Source organism: Hydra vulgaris, chromosome 02, assembly GCF_038396675.1.
Source record: "Hydra vulgaris chromosome 02, alternate assembly HydraT2T_AEP".
NCBI lineage: Eukaryota > Metazoa > Cnidaria > Hydrozoa > Anthoathecata > Hydridae > Hydra > Hydra vulgaris.
Window position 1 is genome coordinate 34,925,363 of NC_088921.1, and position 17,669 is coordinate 34,943,031.

General features: G+C 26.9%; 1 protein-coding gene across 2 annotated transcripts in view; it reads right to left on the minus strand.

Annotated features, from left to right (window-relative positions):
• The window catches only part of LOC100206658 (putative leucine-rich repeat-containing protein DDB_G0290503), an 88,788-nt gene that overhangs the window by 39,390 nt on the left and 31,729 nt on the right, over positions 1-17,669 (minus strand). The window contains exons 16-21 of one of the 2 annotated variants that reach the window (XM_065790701.1): positions 15,831-15,872; positions 15,453-15,494; positions 15,290-15,331; positions 8,365-8,697; positions 7,925-8,206; positions 6,917-6,979 (exon numbers count right to left, since the gene is read on the minus strand). In XM_065790701.1, the coding sequence (XP_065646773.1) occupies positions 6,917-6,979; positions 7,925-8,206; positions 8,365-8,697; positions 15,290-15,331; positions 15,453-15,494; positions 15,831-15,872 (804 nt within the window). The remainder of the gene's footprint in view (positions 1-6,916; positions 6,980-7,924; positions 8,207-8,364; positions 8,698-15,289; positions 15,332-15,452; positions 15,495-15,830; positions 15,873-17,669) is intronic. The other variant, XM_065790702.1, reaches the window with a different exon arrangement.

The following is a 17,669-nucleotide window of genomic DNA, read 5'->3' on the forward strand; positions in this document are numbered from 1 at the left end:
CGTTAATAAAATAACTTTAATTACAATGCGGTACTTGAAAAGACGCGAGTGACGCAATATAACTTCTAACGATGCAAAATATATTTGATGAGTTGAGTAACTTAGAAATGCGTTACGCGTTTTCGCTACGCAGCGAAATCTCGTAACAAGGCCTGATATATATATACACATACATATATATATATATATATATATATATATATATATATATATATATATATATATATATACACATATATATATATATATGTGTATATATATATATATATATATATATATATATATATATATATATATATATATATATATTACACCATTTCAAAATCGTATATAAAAAAAATAATTTTTGAACTTTATTTGGGTTACCCTTTGATTTGATGTGGTTTGTAGTCAGGAAAATTAGTTCAAAATTGCAAACTTAAATAATGTGTTTTAGGGACAGCTCAATTAACTTTACTTTTTAACAGGTCCCTATTATTTTGAAAAATGTTTTTTCAAAAGTATGTCATGTTGGGTCTTAAAAGTAGCAAAACTATATAAAAATTTCAAAAAAAAAGATAATTTCATACTACATTTATTATTTTAGATCTAATTGCACAAAAACTATGGCTTTTTAACTAGAAATAAAAAAAGTACATTTTTACAAGTTTTTAACAGAAATAAAAATTTTTTATTTTATTATTTTTGAAATTTATATATTATTTTGCTTCTTTTGAGTACCAGGTTGACCTACTGTTAAGGAACTTTTTTTTTTTTTAATTTTAGGATCCAATTGAAAAGTAAACTTATTTGAGCTGTTACTAAATATTGGAATAATGCTTTGAAACTTTAATGATTTACTTTTTTTCATCAATTAACAACATTTAAACATCTAGCCACTTAGTTATTAAAAAATTTTTTTTTTGAACTGGTCTAATATATATATATATATATATATATATATATATATATATATATATATATATATATATATATATATATATATATATATATATATATATATATATATATATATATATATATATATATATATATATATTAGGGTGTCCCAAAATTTCAAAAATATTTGAATTTCAACTTGTAGTTTTTTCCCATTCTCCTTTACCCTAGAAGTCCAAAAATCACAAAAAAAATGTTTGTATCTGCATTAAAACAGATAGAAGCAGTTTCCACTATGGTTTTCTCTTCTTTATTCATGACTTTAAATATCTTTGAAGTCATTATGAGTTTAAAAGGATACAATGCATCTGACATAAATCTTACTTCATGGCAGGATCCTGGTTGGCGAAGAGAGAAGTTAGAAACTTCTCCACCTAGGTAAAATACCACTAACTCACACAGCTCCTTGTAATCACCTCTTGAAAAAGTACCAAACATAATAGCTAGCTCTCCAAACTCTAGGGCTGCTCTGGCTGTGGTATGTAGAGGAGAACCAACTTCTAGTTTACTCCAATCAAATTTCACTAAATCATATATATTCATAGATTCTTTAACACCTTGCCATCCTTTTTGCAGTCTTGTGTACAAACCTCTTCTTGGACTCTTTGTTTTTTCACCTGTTAAAGCCTCCATGAAGTGTGAAATATGGACTTCCAATATATGCCTCCTGCACATAAACCATAAAAGTGGAACATCTAGACTGGAGGCAAAAATAGCAACAGCTCCAGAAAATATTCCAGTATTTGATGGTGTAGTGTCACAACATATAGGATAAACTTGATCTGTAATACCATAGTATCCAAGTATGTTAAGGATAACTTCAACTTGATCACAACCTTTGGAGCTCTTGGGTTGAACCACTCCCAAGAGTATGTCATCCATATTTTCTATGTTTGGGGAAGTGACACTTACAGCTATTCTTTCAATTGTGACAGTTATGTGCAGCTGTTCTTCTATCTGTTTCACTTGTTTTCCATCAAAATGAAGACAAAGTCTCTTTCCTTTCAATGTGTCAAATATGTCCTGCTTTATCTGATCACATAATCAAACCTTTTTCTATGGACTGTGCTTCTTGATAAGTTGATTTCATCCAGATTCACACCACCTTTTTTACATATAGCTGCTACTATTGAAGTTTGAAGTCTTGTGACAACATTATATCTTGCAGCAGCTCCAGTTGTGCATTCTATCAGTTCTTCAGGAATGATATGTATGAAAACCTTTGGTTTAGATTTATGTCGGATATTTTCCTTATCAGAATCTTCTTCAGAGGATGGTTCATTATCAGATTCAGGGTCAGAATTTTCAAACTCAAAGGAATTTTCCTGTTTGTGCATTTCTGGAGCAAAGTATGTATTGATTTTCTGTTTCTCTGCTTCTTTTATCCTCAACAGTCTCTGACATCTATGTTCTTTGTTAATCATGGCTTTTTGATAGTTTTTGTCTAATTCTTCTGAAATATATTGTTTCCTTTCACCCTTTTGGTCTTTGTAGAAAAGCAAATCCTTATATTTGCATTCTTAGAACAAAGACAGTCAGAAGCAATCTTATCCTCAATATTAGGAACAGAAATATCAAAGAGAGAGTTACCAATTGCATCTTTTCAAATCTATCTTGACTTGAACCCCAGTTTAAACTGCGTAATTTTTGCATCATTTTATACTTCTGATCTAGCTTTAGAATCTTTTCTCTTACAGAAGCTCCCTTCAATATTAAATCACCAAAACCAGCTTTTTTCCAGATTTCTATTACAGATGAAGAAATGCATCTTTTACTTGTTATAGAAGAAGACACATCTCTACAAAGTAAATCAAACCCTACATGAGCTTGTGGACATGCAACCAGTTGCTTGGTTGGTTTGAATCATGCAGATCTAAAATAAACAAAAAACGAGATTAGATAGAATCTTGCAGATCTAAAATAAACAAGAAACAAGAGCTAGATTTTAAAAAGGCAAACATGAGAAAGTTCAAATATTTTGTTATTGTGTCACCTTGTTGACCGGACATACTCCAGATGTCTCAACACATTGCCAACACTTAGAAGTTGATTCTGTGGAAGCTTATTTAGTGGGTATTTAAAAAAGTAAATCAGCCTTCTTGGGTTTGTCTGTATAGAATTCTTCCTCTTTTCTCCACTTGCTTTTCTTTTACACTTAGTTCTTCCCATTTCATCAAAATTGTATTTAATAATACTTAAGCTAATACAAATTAAATAGGTTAGTAAATATTATTTCACAGTGATGAAATTTGAAAAGAATATAACACAAATCTTAAACAAAAAACTTTAAGAACAAACACAGCTCTAATTTCAAATCTCAGTATGCACCAGACTGGATATTGCAAACTGCATACACTCATACTATAAACTGTGTACACTTGTATGTGTTGTGTATACTTGTATGTGTTGTGTAAAAACTGAATGCCTACTCCAATAAGCATAAGAAAATATTAAATGTAATGATCACAAGCTTTCTTACTAGGAGTAATATGCATATTGTAACAACAATTGGAATTTTACAAATATTTATTAAATTTTCAAATTTTTCAATTTTTACATCTATCACTTTTACAAGTGTAAAATTTAAAAATTTTATATTTTAGAATCAAGACATCAGGTAGAATGGGAAAAAACACCAAGTAAAATTATTTTGAAATTTTGGGACACCCTAATATATATATTTATATATATATTTATATATATATATATATATATATATTTATATATATATATATATATATATATATATATATATATATATATATATATATATATATATATATATATATATATATATATATATGCAGTTACGGACTTAATTTTAGACTCAAAGTGATAAAATCAAAATTTTCATGATGAAAGTGTGAAAATAGAATAATAAGTATGATGCATGCATAAATAACTTGATGAATAAATTTGTTTCATGGAATTAAATATATCTGATGATATAATATGCAAAAATAGCATCTGACAGATTTGGAATTCCAGTAAAAATGTTAATTATGTATAAATAAGGAAATGATTATTGTTGTCAATTATTTATTAAGAAGTTGTGAATTTGTGTAGCTGGTTAATTTTTTTAACTTGTTTTATTTCAGTCATTTTAAAACACCATAATGGGGAAGAAGAAAACATTAAATGAATCGATTAGATCTCAAGTTATTTTATTATTTGAGGAAAATTATAACACAAGAGACATTGCATCCAGGTTGGGAATATCACAATCTTCAGCATCGGGTGTTGTAAGGCAGTTTAGTTCTTCTGGTTCAATCAAACCTAAACATCATCCTGGTAGACCAAGGCTTATTTCAGTGCAGAAAGAACGTTTAATTCGACGAGAAGTAATGAAAACACCAACTATTACATCTTCAGCTATCAAAAGAAATTTAAATTCAAATGTTTCCACTTGTCATATTCAACGTACTTTATGCAACAGACTTTCTATGCAGGCGTCAAGGCCTTTAAAGAAGCCTTTTCTTTCTGATATCCAACAGAAGAAGAGAATATTGTTTTAAGTACTCTCATTGGACATCAGAAGATTGGGCAAAAGTCATGTTTAGTGACGAGAGTAATTTTCATTTGATGGCAAGCTATAAACAATGGGTTTGACATCCTAAACATTCATCAGCAACTGACCCAAGGTTTACAGTTCCAACTGTTAAGCACCCTGCTCATGTGATGTGCGGTTGCTTCTCAGCATATGGCCGTGGTTCCATTCGATTTATAAATCAAGGAGAAACTTTAAATTCAACAGCGTACATTAATATTTTGAATGACAGTTTGGAACGATTCATGGCGATTCACAATTGCACCGTGTTCCAGCAGGACTCAGCCCCAAAAGGACGTTCATGCAAGTATTAGCAGGCTGTAATAAATCATTATTTTTATTACCATTTTTAAATATATGGTTATGGAATTAAATCTTATTTTAAAATTGAAGTCTGAGTCTAAAATTAAGTCCATAACTGTGTGTATATATATATATATATATATATATATATATATATATATATATATATATATATATATATATATATATATATATATATATATATATATATATATATATATATATTCTAATAAATAAGGCAATTTTTTAAATTTTTGTTAAAATCATTTATTTTATAAATACATGTTTTGACTATATCATAGCCATCATCAGTTAAAATATATTAAAATGGTTAAATCAAATTCAAATTTTAAAGACACAAATAATCGACCATTAAAAAAGGGATAAAAACTCACACATTTATAAACATATTCATTCAAATGAAAGCTGTTTTAATAGTTTTGATCATGCTAATTTTTTAATTTTGGATTCGGCCTCCAACAAATTTATATCAAAACTCAAAAAAAGTATGTACATAGAGTGGGAAAAACCCACTATTAATAAACAAATGAACCATGTAAAAATGACAATTTCAATCTAGTTCCTTTTAACATTACTGGTTATTTTATCTTTTTAAAACATTTGTTACATTATTTAATTGCATTTTTATTGTATTTTTTATTATAAGGTCTCTATTAATTCAACTTGATTTTACGAATTTGATTTAACCATTTTAATATATTTTAATTAATGATGGCTATGATATAGTCAAAACATGTATTTATAAAATAAAGGATTTTAACAAATATTAAAAAAATTGTCTTTTTTATTAGAATATTTACTCATTTTGTGCTGAAAAGAAACTTTGGAAATATATATATATATATATATATATATATATATATATATATATATATATATATATATATATATATATATATATATATATATATATATAAATTTTCGAATCCTATATTATTATTTGAAGTTTGTTAATTAAAAAACCCAATGACCCTTTTATTAACAAATTTAAAAAAAAATTGGAATCACAGATTCCATTTTTGACCAGACAGAAAAACAAGAGTACTGAATTAAATTGTAAAAATGGATAAAAACCCAAATCAGACAAGGTAAAAAAGTAAATTGCTGTTATGCTGGAAAAAAAAAAATCTAACAAGGAAATTAAATAACTTGATACCAGAGAACAACCAAAATAAAATATGATGCTACAAACTCTTTAATCAAGTCAACAAAGCTAGAGAGGCCCCATAACTTGACATAAGTTAATCCTAAGCCCATAACTTGACATAAGTTAATCCTAAGCCCATAACTTGACATAAGTTAATCCTAAGCCCATAACTTGACATAAGTTAATCCTAAGCCCATAAATTAATATAAGTTAATAATAAGCCCATAAGTTGATGTAAGTTAATCATAAGTTGACGTAAGTTAATCATAAGGTAAGAGTTAATTATAGCATAAGTACTAGTTTATTTCAAGTTGTTCAATAAAACTTTTTAGCAACAGATTCTAATAACTAGCAGCTTATTTTAGTAAATAATTATCTTTATAATTTATTTATTATAATTTGTCAATTCATAAGAAAATCTCATTGATGGTCTTGATGAAATTTAATCCTCCATAACAACCTTCAAAGGAAAGGGCAAACTCATAAATGGAAACTTGAAAAGTTTTGATGAATCCTTTTGATGAAGAACAATATTAAAAGTTTTTTGCAAAAAAATGATGACGATGATGATGATAAATTTTCAATCAGTTTTAATCTCTCATTAGACTTATTTACCAACTATATTTACATATTTTATCTATTAATTATACTACCTATTTGGAAATCTGGGTAAATATTTAGTTTAAACAATACTTTGGTTAATAAAAAGAATAACCTTTTAAACCCCCTCCCCTCACTCCATCACCCCAATTACTTATAATGATCTGAAAATAAATAAATAAAGAATTCTCTTTAGCTCAAAGCAATTTTAAGGTGTAGTAGGTATAACAGTTTTGTTAAAAACTTTCTATGTTTTAACAGTTTTAAATACATAAGGAAGCAGTAAATAAGACATGCTTGAAAAACTTACAATTAGTTACAGTATAATTATTTATTAAGTTGTAATTTAAATAACTTACTTTAATTTCTTGTTCATTAATGTTAATCTTTTCAGTAAGGTCTTTGATACATTCTTGAAGATTCTGAGGAAAAAAAGTCTTTTAGTTGAAAACTATAGCATAAAATTTAACAATTAAAATTGTGTTGCATTTAAATAAAGATAAGGAGTTCATAAACTATGCCATGCAATTTTTGTCTATTTTGATCCCCTCCTCCAAACTGCATTTCACATAAAAGTTTAAAGTAAAGATGATGAGTTTACAAAACATAAAGTTTAGCTGATTAATTCTCTCACAACAAGTTTGGAACCAACCATATTAAAGTTGAGAGTTACCAGAAAACAAAAAATATTGTTAAGAGCAGAAAAATTGTTGACAGAAGACTTAAAAAACTGCAAATTGTGCAGGTCAGGAAAACATGAAAACAGGAGAAAAATCTATAGCACCAATGTTTAAGGAAAAAAAATGAATAAAAGTTTTTGAGTGTGAAGAAACAGTTACAGTAAAAAGATGTGACTTAGCTGAATGACGAGTCAAGCAAGAATGACTTTTAGTTCATGGAACAAAAGATGATTTGTAGAAAAGAGAAAGAAATGCCACCTTACAACAATGTTACAGTTGCTCAAGCTTGGCATATAGAGCGAATTCAACTACATTTACAAAATTCAGTGTGAGTCATGCAGTTCATTAAAATAGGAATGCCAACAATATTGCAATAAATGCTTAATATACCTGATTTAATTTTATTTCTCTATTGTTGTTGAAACCTTCTCTCAATCTTAAGACTGCAAAATACAAAGATTGACAAGCAAAGTCTCTATGCAGAGAAACAAGTGGTGTAGTAGTGGAGATGTTTGTGAGTTTTGGAAAAAAATTTAATTGAGTCAAAGAAGATCGAAATATAAAACTGTTCAATCAAATAAAAAAATAGAGGATCATACACAGTAGACTTTGAATTTAAAATATAATATTTTTTATTGAAATTACAAAAATCAAAACAATTACATGAAAATTTACAAATTTAATTACCATATGTAAATCTTTCTCTTGTTTCAGTTTTTTTTCCCATTCTTCTTCAAGTTGTTTTTTTTCTTTAGTAGACGATTCTTGAACTTTGTTTAGTTCTTCTTTTATATTTTGATAACTCAGCTCAACTTGAACCTTTTCTTTGTCAAGCTTTTGACATAACGACTCTAGTTCTGCAATTTTTAATTGTCTTGAAATCTCTGTTTTTGCTTTACTAACTTTAAATTTTGATATTTCTTCAGCAAGCCATTCTTCGCTTTTCTTTTGATCTTCTTCGTGTTTTTGCTTACAGCATAAAATAAAAAAATAATAATATTATATACAAAAATTTTAAAGTACTATCATATTACTTAAAGTAAAACAGCACTAAAGCATAAATTAATTGAAAAATCTAAAGAAGCTTTCTATTAAGATATATAAGATATATTTATATACAAAAATACCTGTTGAAAATCTTTTTCTTGCTTCAGTTTACTTTCCCATTCCAGAACTAATTGATTTTTTTCTATATTTGAAAGTTCTTGGAAAGTTTCAAAATCTTTTTTTAATTTTTGATAACTGAGCTCAAAATGAACCTTTTCTTTTTCAAGCTTTTGACACAGTGATTCCAGTTCAGCAATTTTTAACTGTCTTGTTAAATCCACTTTTGTTTTGTTGACTTTCAATCTTGCAATTTCCTCTGCAAGCTGCTCATCACGCTTCTTTTGTTCTTCTATAAACTTTTGATCATACTCATCAAGCAAACGTTGAAGTTCTAACTTGCTGTTGGCTAAAAACTATAATCAATCAAACAAAATAGAATAGTATATCCATCTATATATACCAATTCATATCTTTATATATTCATCTATATATTTCTCCCAGTGTGTGTGCGTGTGTATGTATATTAGAGTGACACAAAATAGGGTTGAAAAATGAAATTTTTCGAAAATCAATAACCGCAGTTGCTTATCTTGTTCTACAACAATCAATTAGTCTAAATATAAATCTTTTTTTTTGTTCGTTGGAAGTGCTATATGTAATTTTTCAAATATTGAGGATTAGCTGAACTTAATGTCATTTTTACGGGTTAAAATATGTTTATAAACTAAACTTTTGTCTAATCTTAGAAGAAAAAAAAACACTGTTTATAGTTTCATACAGTTAACTATTATTTTATATTAATTTTTCAACTCTAGGTTTCAGCTTTGAAGTGAAAGTTTGAAGTGACTTCTGAAGTGAGTTTCCAAATTCATAATCCCATTCTGATTTAACTGTTTCAGCAATTTTGAATGCATTGAAATTTTTTAAAACAGCGTGCTCTGACTTGCCTGATTTAAGAAAGACAGGCCCATAATAAATAACAACAATAAAAGCTACCCTTGAGACCATGTTTCTTTTTAGGAGTCAGATATTCAATGACTGTGGATGTCATATTGAGCATAAGAAAGTATATTGCCATAAACCTTGCATTGTGATAGGCGCCAGGCTGATAGATGTGATAATTATTTAATTTTTCAGATTTAACATTCATGTAATACACTAAATATTTAACAAGATGCCTATAATCATTCCTAAAATATTCTTAATTTTATTTAATATATTTTTATTTAAAAACTAATTCATTTTATTTAAAATGAATTAGTTTTTCCATAAATATTATTTTTATTTAATAAAAAAAAAAGTATATTTATGGATAAACTAATTCATTTTATATTGTTACATACCTGGGGAAGATTTCATGTTCTAGTGCTTTAGTTACAAACTTTTTAGACTTCAAATAGAGTTTGCAGAGATCACTGCCAACAATAAGGTCTTACTCAGGAAATTGTTTGAACTTTTCTACAGCACCATTGGCTTAAACTTTTAAATAAAATTCTGTTATCATTTCTTCTGAAAATCTTTTAGTAACTTATTAGCAGGGGCTTTAGATGTTTCTTTAAAAGCCCTAGTAATATTTATCTCGGCAGTATGGTGTCAACACAATAACCAAAGAAATGGTTTACCAAGAAATCTTACCATAATAGTTATTGCACCAAATTTCCATCCAGTGTTACTTACTGTGGTGTCAGAACAGAATCTTACAATATAGTCACAAATTTCAAAATATTCTAGGAGATTCATAATACTTATAGCCATATTGATTCCCTTATCACTATTAGTTGGCACAACACCAAGTAAAAGATTATCTCTGGATTTAAACTCTGGGCTTGTTACAGATACCAATAGTCTATCTGCAGTAGTTGCCTGTCTAGTATACTTCTCAATATATTTTAAAATTTTACCATCAAAATGTAAAACTAACATCTTATTAGCCATTAAATCAATTTATTTATTACGTATTTGGCCTCTTTCCTCTTCTAAACATCTGTAATGTTACCTTCTGACAAATTCTCTGCTTAACTATAGTTGTTTAACATCTCCTAAATAGTTTACTACGCTTGCAATAAGAAGGGTTTGATATCGAATGCTTAGACCGGTCCTTATACTGGTAGAAGTTGTTACTGCAATGAGACCCTCACTGGTAATCTCCTTTTCTACTCTGAAATATGCTGGTCTAAACTGATGCCTGCTTTTTGAGCTTGCTTTGTGAAAGTTAACATTTTAATTTGGGACAAAAACTTCTGACTCAGCAATAACACTTCCAGCATCTAAATAAATATAAAGATTCTGAACTCAGTTATACATTCACTTCAAAAAATTTATAATTTTTGATAAAAATGCTTGTGCATTATTAGAAAAAATTGTTTGTATCTCTTTTTATTTATTCAGAAGTTGAAACAAATATTTTTATATGTTAAACAAATTGTACTTTGATATTACCTAGTTGTGATTAGGTAATATCAAAGAAATATGACCATATCTTCTAAAATTGACACAGTAAGCTCTGTGTCAATTTTAGAAGATATGATCATATTTCTGTTAGGTCTATGCAAAAAGCTGTTAAAACACTTAGTGTAAGATAAATTTGAATAGAAAAAAAAAATTTCTCAAAAAAATGATTTTTTATATTTGGAATAAATTAGTATGTCATTTCAATAGGTTAAATCTTCGCAAAAAAAATTAAGCAAAAAATACCTTTGATCATCTAAGAAGGCCAAATCCTCTTGTAAAGCAGAAGTATTACGATGCATTGATTCATAATGTCTCAACTTCTTCTCAAAGTTTTGTGCACTGATGTCAAACAACTGCTCTACCATAGTGTAAAAGTCATTTTTGTGGCGTTCTGAAATTTGCTTTTTGATTTGAAAGATTTTTCTGTTGCACAAAATTTTGTATTTGCTGTATAGAGATTTAAACTTTTCCACTATGCTTCTCTCAGAAATCAAGTAATAACTGAAACCAGCAGACTTCTAAATATTCACAATTTGTTGGAGTAAACAGTATTTTTTGGTATTTAAATTACAAAACTTGTCTTTTCTTTTGCATATAATATCCTCTTGTGCTCGAGAACATGAAAAGTTTGTTTTAACAGGTTTGAATCACTTTTCTCTAGCTGAAGTTAGGAACAGGTAATATCGAAGAACACTTCTATTTGATGGAAGTTGGTTTGTAGGTAGCTAGCTTAAAGGCAAGTTAAGCAGATAAACAGACCTACAAGTGTTATAGCTAATTTCTTTCGTTTTCATCTCTTTGATTTTCAACAAGCAAGATTATAAAGAAAATTAAGAAATCAAAATTTGCTAAGTGATTAAACGCAAACCACAAAATTTATGCTGCAATTAAATTTTTTTTTAAATAATTGTGAAAGATCCCAAATGTTTTAGAAACATCTTGAGTTTTTGACACATTTTAAAAACTTGTTAAATGATGTGAAGATAATAAAATAATGCGAAGAAATAAAAAATGCTTAGAACGTAAAATTTTCAAACTTACATGTAGCTCTTCCTGATCACTAAGGAACCTAAAATTTTTTTTGTAGACTCCCTAAGTTTGGTAAAACCGGAAAATGTACTGCGGCTTTTTTTTTTTAAAGTTTGTGTCACCCTAATGTGTGTATATATATATATATATATATATATATATATATATATATATATATATATATATATATATATATATATATATATTTTATATATATATATATATATATATATATATATATATATATATATATATATATATATAGATATAGATATATATATTTAGTAACAGCTTAAGATCGCCTAATGCCTTTAACATAAAAGAAACGGAGTGCCTTTTTTGTACTGCTTATATTTTCATATATAAAAAAGTGAACTTGATTTTCATATCTAAGAAAATAATACACAATGTTGTACTTGTTATTTTAAGTATAAAAAATCATTGTCACAAACAAATGAAAATATATTATAAATATCATTATGTGAAAATATAACATTAAAAAATATTCTTTCTATTATAAAACCATTTCCCTATATTCCATACAACAAAATACATTTAAAAAACAAAAAAAGCAAATAATAAAATACTATAATACTTATATCTAATCAATTGTATTTTATGCAAAAAATTATACTACAAGTTTTTGTGATTTAATTGCAGCAAATTTTCTAATTAATTCACTTGTCTCTAAATCTTTCATTAGATTCCATTCAATGAACATCATTGAAAGAACCTACAATTTATTTCCTACTTATTCTAAAACATTTGGTTTAATTTAAGTTTCTTTAAGCAAGTGCAGAAAAAGTTTGGACAAAATAAATCTTAAATATAAATAAATTTGGTAAACAACTTTTAAAATTTTTGTCACACATAAATTCAAGTTACTTGAATTTTGAATCGAAATCAGAAAATCAAAATTTGAAATCAGTTCCAATTGAATAATGTACTGAATTTCTTAACATAAATCAATTTTATTTATAACTTCCACTCTATTCTCTCAGAGTTAATTTTCTAAATGGAGACAACTTCATTACAAGTTCACTACAAGTTCTTTACTACACTTAACTTTCACAAAATTATTATAGAAATTTTTTATTAGATCAAAATAATAACTCTTATTTATACAAAAATAAAGTGTCTTTTATAAGAGTGTTTTAAAATTCTGTTTCACTTTCTACCTTAGTTGTTATTTTTCCACTTTTTTTTTCAATAAAAACTTTAAAATTTACTAAAGATTTATATTTTTTCACAAAGTTTTTCTAATTTTCAACTAAAATTCTAAACTACTCCTTTTAAAGCTTTGTTTCTTATATTAATATGACATAAAATAACATAATGTTAATTTAATGTTGCTTTTGCTTCTAAAATCTTTTTTGTCATAGTTGATGTTGCAATAGTTTCATGATTCAAAAATGTTTCAAGTGATTTTAACAAACGGACTGGATAACCAGTTTTGCTCACCCCTAGTTAAAATTCCAACTATAGGTGAGCAAAACCGGATATCGGGTTCCGTTTGTCTAAATCCAATTTTCACAAACTGGACCGAATATCCGGTTTTGCTCACCCCTAATTATAATGAATTAAGTGAATCTATATAACTGAACCAATGTGTCTTACTTGAATATCAAGACATCATACTGATATAGGGAGAACATGCAAGCTACACCGACTGAGGGTTTGGGTTGGGGCAGCAATAAGGTTTTTTCACTACATCTGGTGAGTAAGGCAGATGGTCAAACAGTTCAAACCATACTTTGTGAACTTTTGCCATGGCAACTGCCAAGGAGTAAGGCAATTCGCTGCCTTGGTGCAACAGGATTTTCTTTTTCGATGGTGATGAGTCCCCATACACAGAATCCAACTCATCTTTGATTTGGGTAGGTGTAGTGACTTTCAAAAACAAATAATTAATGATAGCTCAATATTCGATTTTGTCCATTTACACAGAAACACTCACACCAACTCACTCAAATGACTGCTACATAACTAATGCGCATCCAAACTGTCAAAAGATGAGCAACGAAATTCATTAGCTTTTAATTATAATCTTCACGTCTCAATGTGAAGATTTATCAAAAACAGAAACATCTATATTATAATAACAGAAACTTTTCAGACCAGCCTCATATGCAAGAAACAGCTACTAAAAAATTCAATACACAGTGTGTACATCCTATTATCAACCATTGTGAAGTTTTAGTACAGGTGTGGGGTTGTTTTGCTTCTAATTATGTTGGTAATCTTGAGAAAGTAAATAGAATTCTTGATAAGAATGGATATCATAAAATATTATATAGAAATGAGGTATCATGTATAACTGCACCTAATTAAGAACGAGTTTTCAATGCAGCAGGATAATGACCAAAATTACAAATCCAAGTACTGTACAAACTATTTGCAAAAAAAGGAGTTTGCAAAAAACTCAAAATTATGACATGGCTACCACAATTGCCTGAACTTTACCCAATTGAGTTAGAATGGGAACAGCAAATGTGACATGATAATCTTGTTGAATTATAATAAATTCTGATAAATTTTGTTTGCATTATGTTGCATAAAATTGTTAATTTTTATCAAAGTTTTAAAAACGCTGATTAGTTTGTAATTGTTTGAACGTTGAGTTTGTAAATTGTTTGAACATTGAGTTTGTAATTGTTTGAAATTTGAAGTTAACTTTATTTAGTTTATTTGTTTTTTATATATTTTCATTTTTGCAAAGTAATTGGAAACTTTTCCCAGGCATTATATATATATATATATATATATATATATATATATATATATATATATATATATATATATTTAGGTGAGCAGTGTGGCGTCATACTGAACAATACGAATCAGGCTATTTGTCAGTCAATGTATGTACTGCTGCCGGGGGCTTCAGTACATACATTGACTGGCAAATACCCTGATTCGTAGCGGAGTGCTGCTACATCGATTGAGGGTTTGTCATGTCATGTGAATAACTTTTATTACTCAGAAAAAAAAGTTTTTTTAAAACAAATATTGCTTGTTTTTGTTACAGGCAAATGAATTAAATTTTGTACATTTTTTTCTGGCTTAATCAAAAGTTTGACAAACTCATTAAGATTATTACATGACTCCACAAGGTGTGGAAAACATTTGCAGTTTTTTTCTAAACACGGCATTAAAGGAATTTAATGTCAAAATATAAACAACAAAATCTTGTAATGATACAAGAATAGAGATATATCTTACATATCTTAAATAAATGATACTTAAAAATGATTAAGTTTAAAATGGCTACTAAAAAAAAACATGTGTACTCAATTGTTCTAAAACAACACGTGTACACAATTGTTTTAAAAATCTGCATTTTAAATCCATATTACATATTAAAAATAAAAAATAACTATTATAACGAAATAAAAAAATTTGTCCAAGTTTATTTTATTATTATTTTTTTGAATACTCTAATAAATATAATATGCAGTTAACTTCAGTCTCAGTTTACTCTCACTTTAGTTTAGTCTCACTTTAAATCTAAACTTTTAAGCATACCGCTAAATCTTTATCTTTACTTTGAAGCTGCAGATGAAGTGTCTGAATAATATTAAATCACATTTAACAAAATAACATTCAATACGATATAAGTAAAATAAATTAAGATATCAGTTAACAACTATGATTTTCTAATGAATAAATATGATTTTAATTTAAAAACCTTGATTTCATCTTCATTTACTTGAAGTTGTTTACTAACAATCTATAAAGTAAATTTTATATTTTAACTTCAAAGCCATTTTTATGTCTAAACATTTCAACCTTTTAAGTAAATTAAAAAAATATATATATTTAAACATTTTAACAAAGTAACTTTATTCGACTGAATTAAAATTGTTGAGATAAAGATAAACATTAACCTATAAAAAAAGATTAACATTCATAAATTATACATATATATCCTACTAATCTATCTCCGATTCCATTAATATATAAATATATGTTTATAAACAACAAATAGTAGTAACTTTATTACACTATTTATTCTTCTTAAGTGTACATTTTTACTATATCTGTAATAATTTTAATTAAAGGTTACCACAAAGTCTTTGTCTTTTGCTTCAAGCAGTAACTTCAGCTTCTATTAAAAGTAATCATTATATTTAGCTATTGTTTTACACACAAAAAATGAGTTTTTAAAAAGTAATTTATCATTTTAAATCATTTCCTTATCATTCAAATATTAAAAGCAAAATAGGCGGTCGTGACAACTTTTTTTTTAATATATATTTTTCTCTTTAAAACCGAGTGTCACTATAGGTATCCCATTTTAAAATTTTGAGTTAAACTTTTGAACAACCAAACTAGGTTATCACCAAGTTACTTTGATTTTTGATAAATTTAGATTTTATGTTAATTTTTCAATACTTTTAAAAATTTCAGTTTGATTTTTGATAAATTTTATTTTAAATAGTTTATGCTAACTTTTTAAATATTTTTAATTTTCATTTCATTTCAATTCATTTCATTTGATTTCAATTTCATTTCATTTGATTTCAATTTCAATTTCATTCATTCTACTTGATCTCATTAAATGAAAAAAATGTTACAGGTATGTTCATAGTAAAGTAAGGAAAGCACAGAAGAAAATGTGAAAAAGCCTTTTTTCTGATTCCCTATTAAAAGACTTACAGCTTCTAAGGCTTTACAAAGGCAACAAAAAAAGATATAAGAAGTGTATTAAAAAAATATTGATTTTCTGATCAAAGAGTTAGTCAGACATTTTTACAAAACACTTGATAAACCTTTTCCCTGCAATAAAACCCAGTAATGATTTTCTCTTTAGTGAACTAGAAACATGGCTACAACCGCAGGATTACAACAGAGCAAAGAGATCCATCAGTGTGTGTCATTAATTAAGCTGAATTAACAGTAAAACTCACAACTGATTTTATTATATTGCTTACTTACAATAAAAAACAACAATTTGTATTCAACTTGTTTCTCTGCACAGCAGCCTTCTTTGTCAAGGTTCATGTTTTGGAGTTATAAAGTTTAGAGAGGGTTATAACCACAACTAGTGTATTTGTTTAGTATCTGTTTAAAAAATCGGATATCAGTTCCCATCAATTTGCAGTTAACTGACTATTCGGTTAAACGAAAAATCTTATAAAGCATAAACTGTTTTGCTTTTGTTAAATATTTGCCTGTCAGTATTGACGGTTTTGTAACCAATGTAGTTAGTACTCATTGTCATTAGTGACACTTTCTGAATACAGGATCTTCCAAACTTTAATGAACATAGGGTTTTGTTTAAACTAATTTTTTAAAAATCAATCAAAAACTAAATACTTTGTCGGACATGTCCCATAAAAAATTTAAAAAATGCGCTGAAACAATAAACTATTTAGTTTATAAAGCACCTCATATTATTATTATTGCAATAAACTATTTAGTTTATTGTTTCAGCATGTTTTTTGATGTTGTTGTTATTAATCTTTAAAAAAACAATAAACTATTTAATTCACTTTTTTGGTTTATTTGTAATCTTTGCTTTAAAGAGAAGATTAACAAAACAAACAAAAAAATTAACAAAAAAAAAAAAACATAACAAAAGAGTAAAACGAAAAAATTAACTAAATTGAGGAAACTTAAACTTTAGGAGAAAACAATGTTAAATTACAATTATTAATTTAGAATTCATACATTAGGAATTAGATTTGAAATAAACAAAAAAATTTTTTATAATGTTTTTGTATGTGAAACCCTCTTAAATAAAGTCACTAATTATCTCTAAAGTTTGTTTACAATAAACACATTTCATTTAAATTATCAAAGAATATTATATACAATTTTATTTTATTTATATAAGTATTTATTTTATATAATAAACTATTTCTATAATTAATTTTAATAACATGACTTTTAACAACAATTG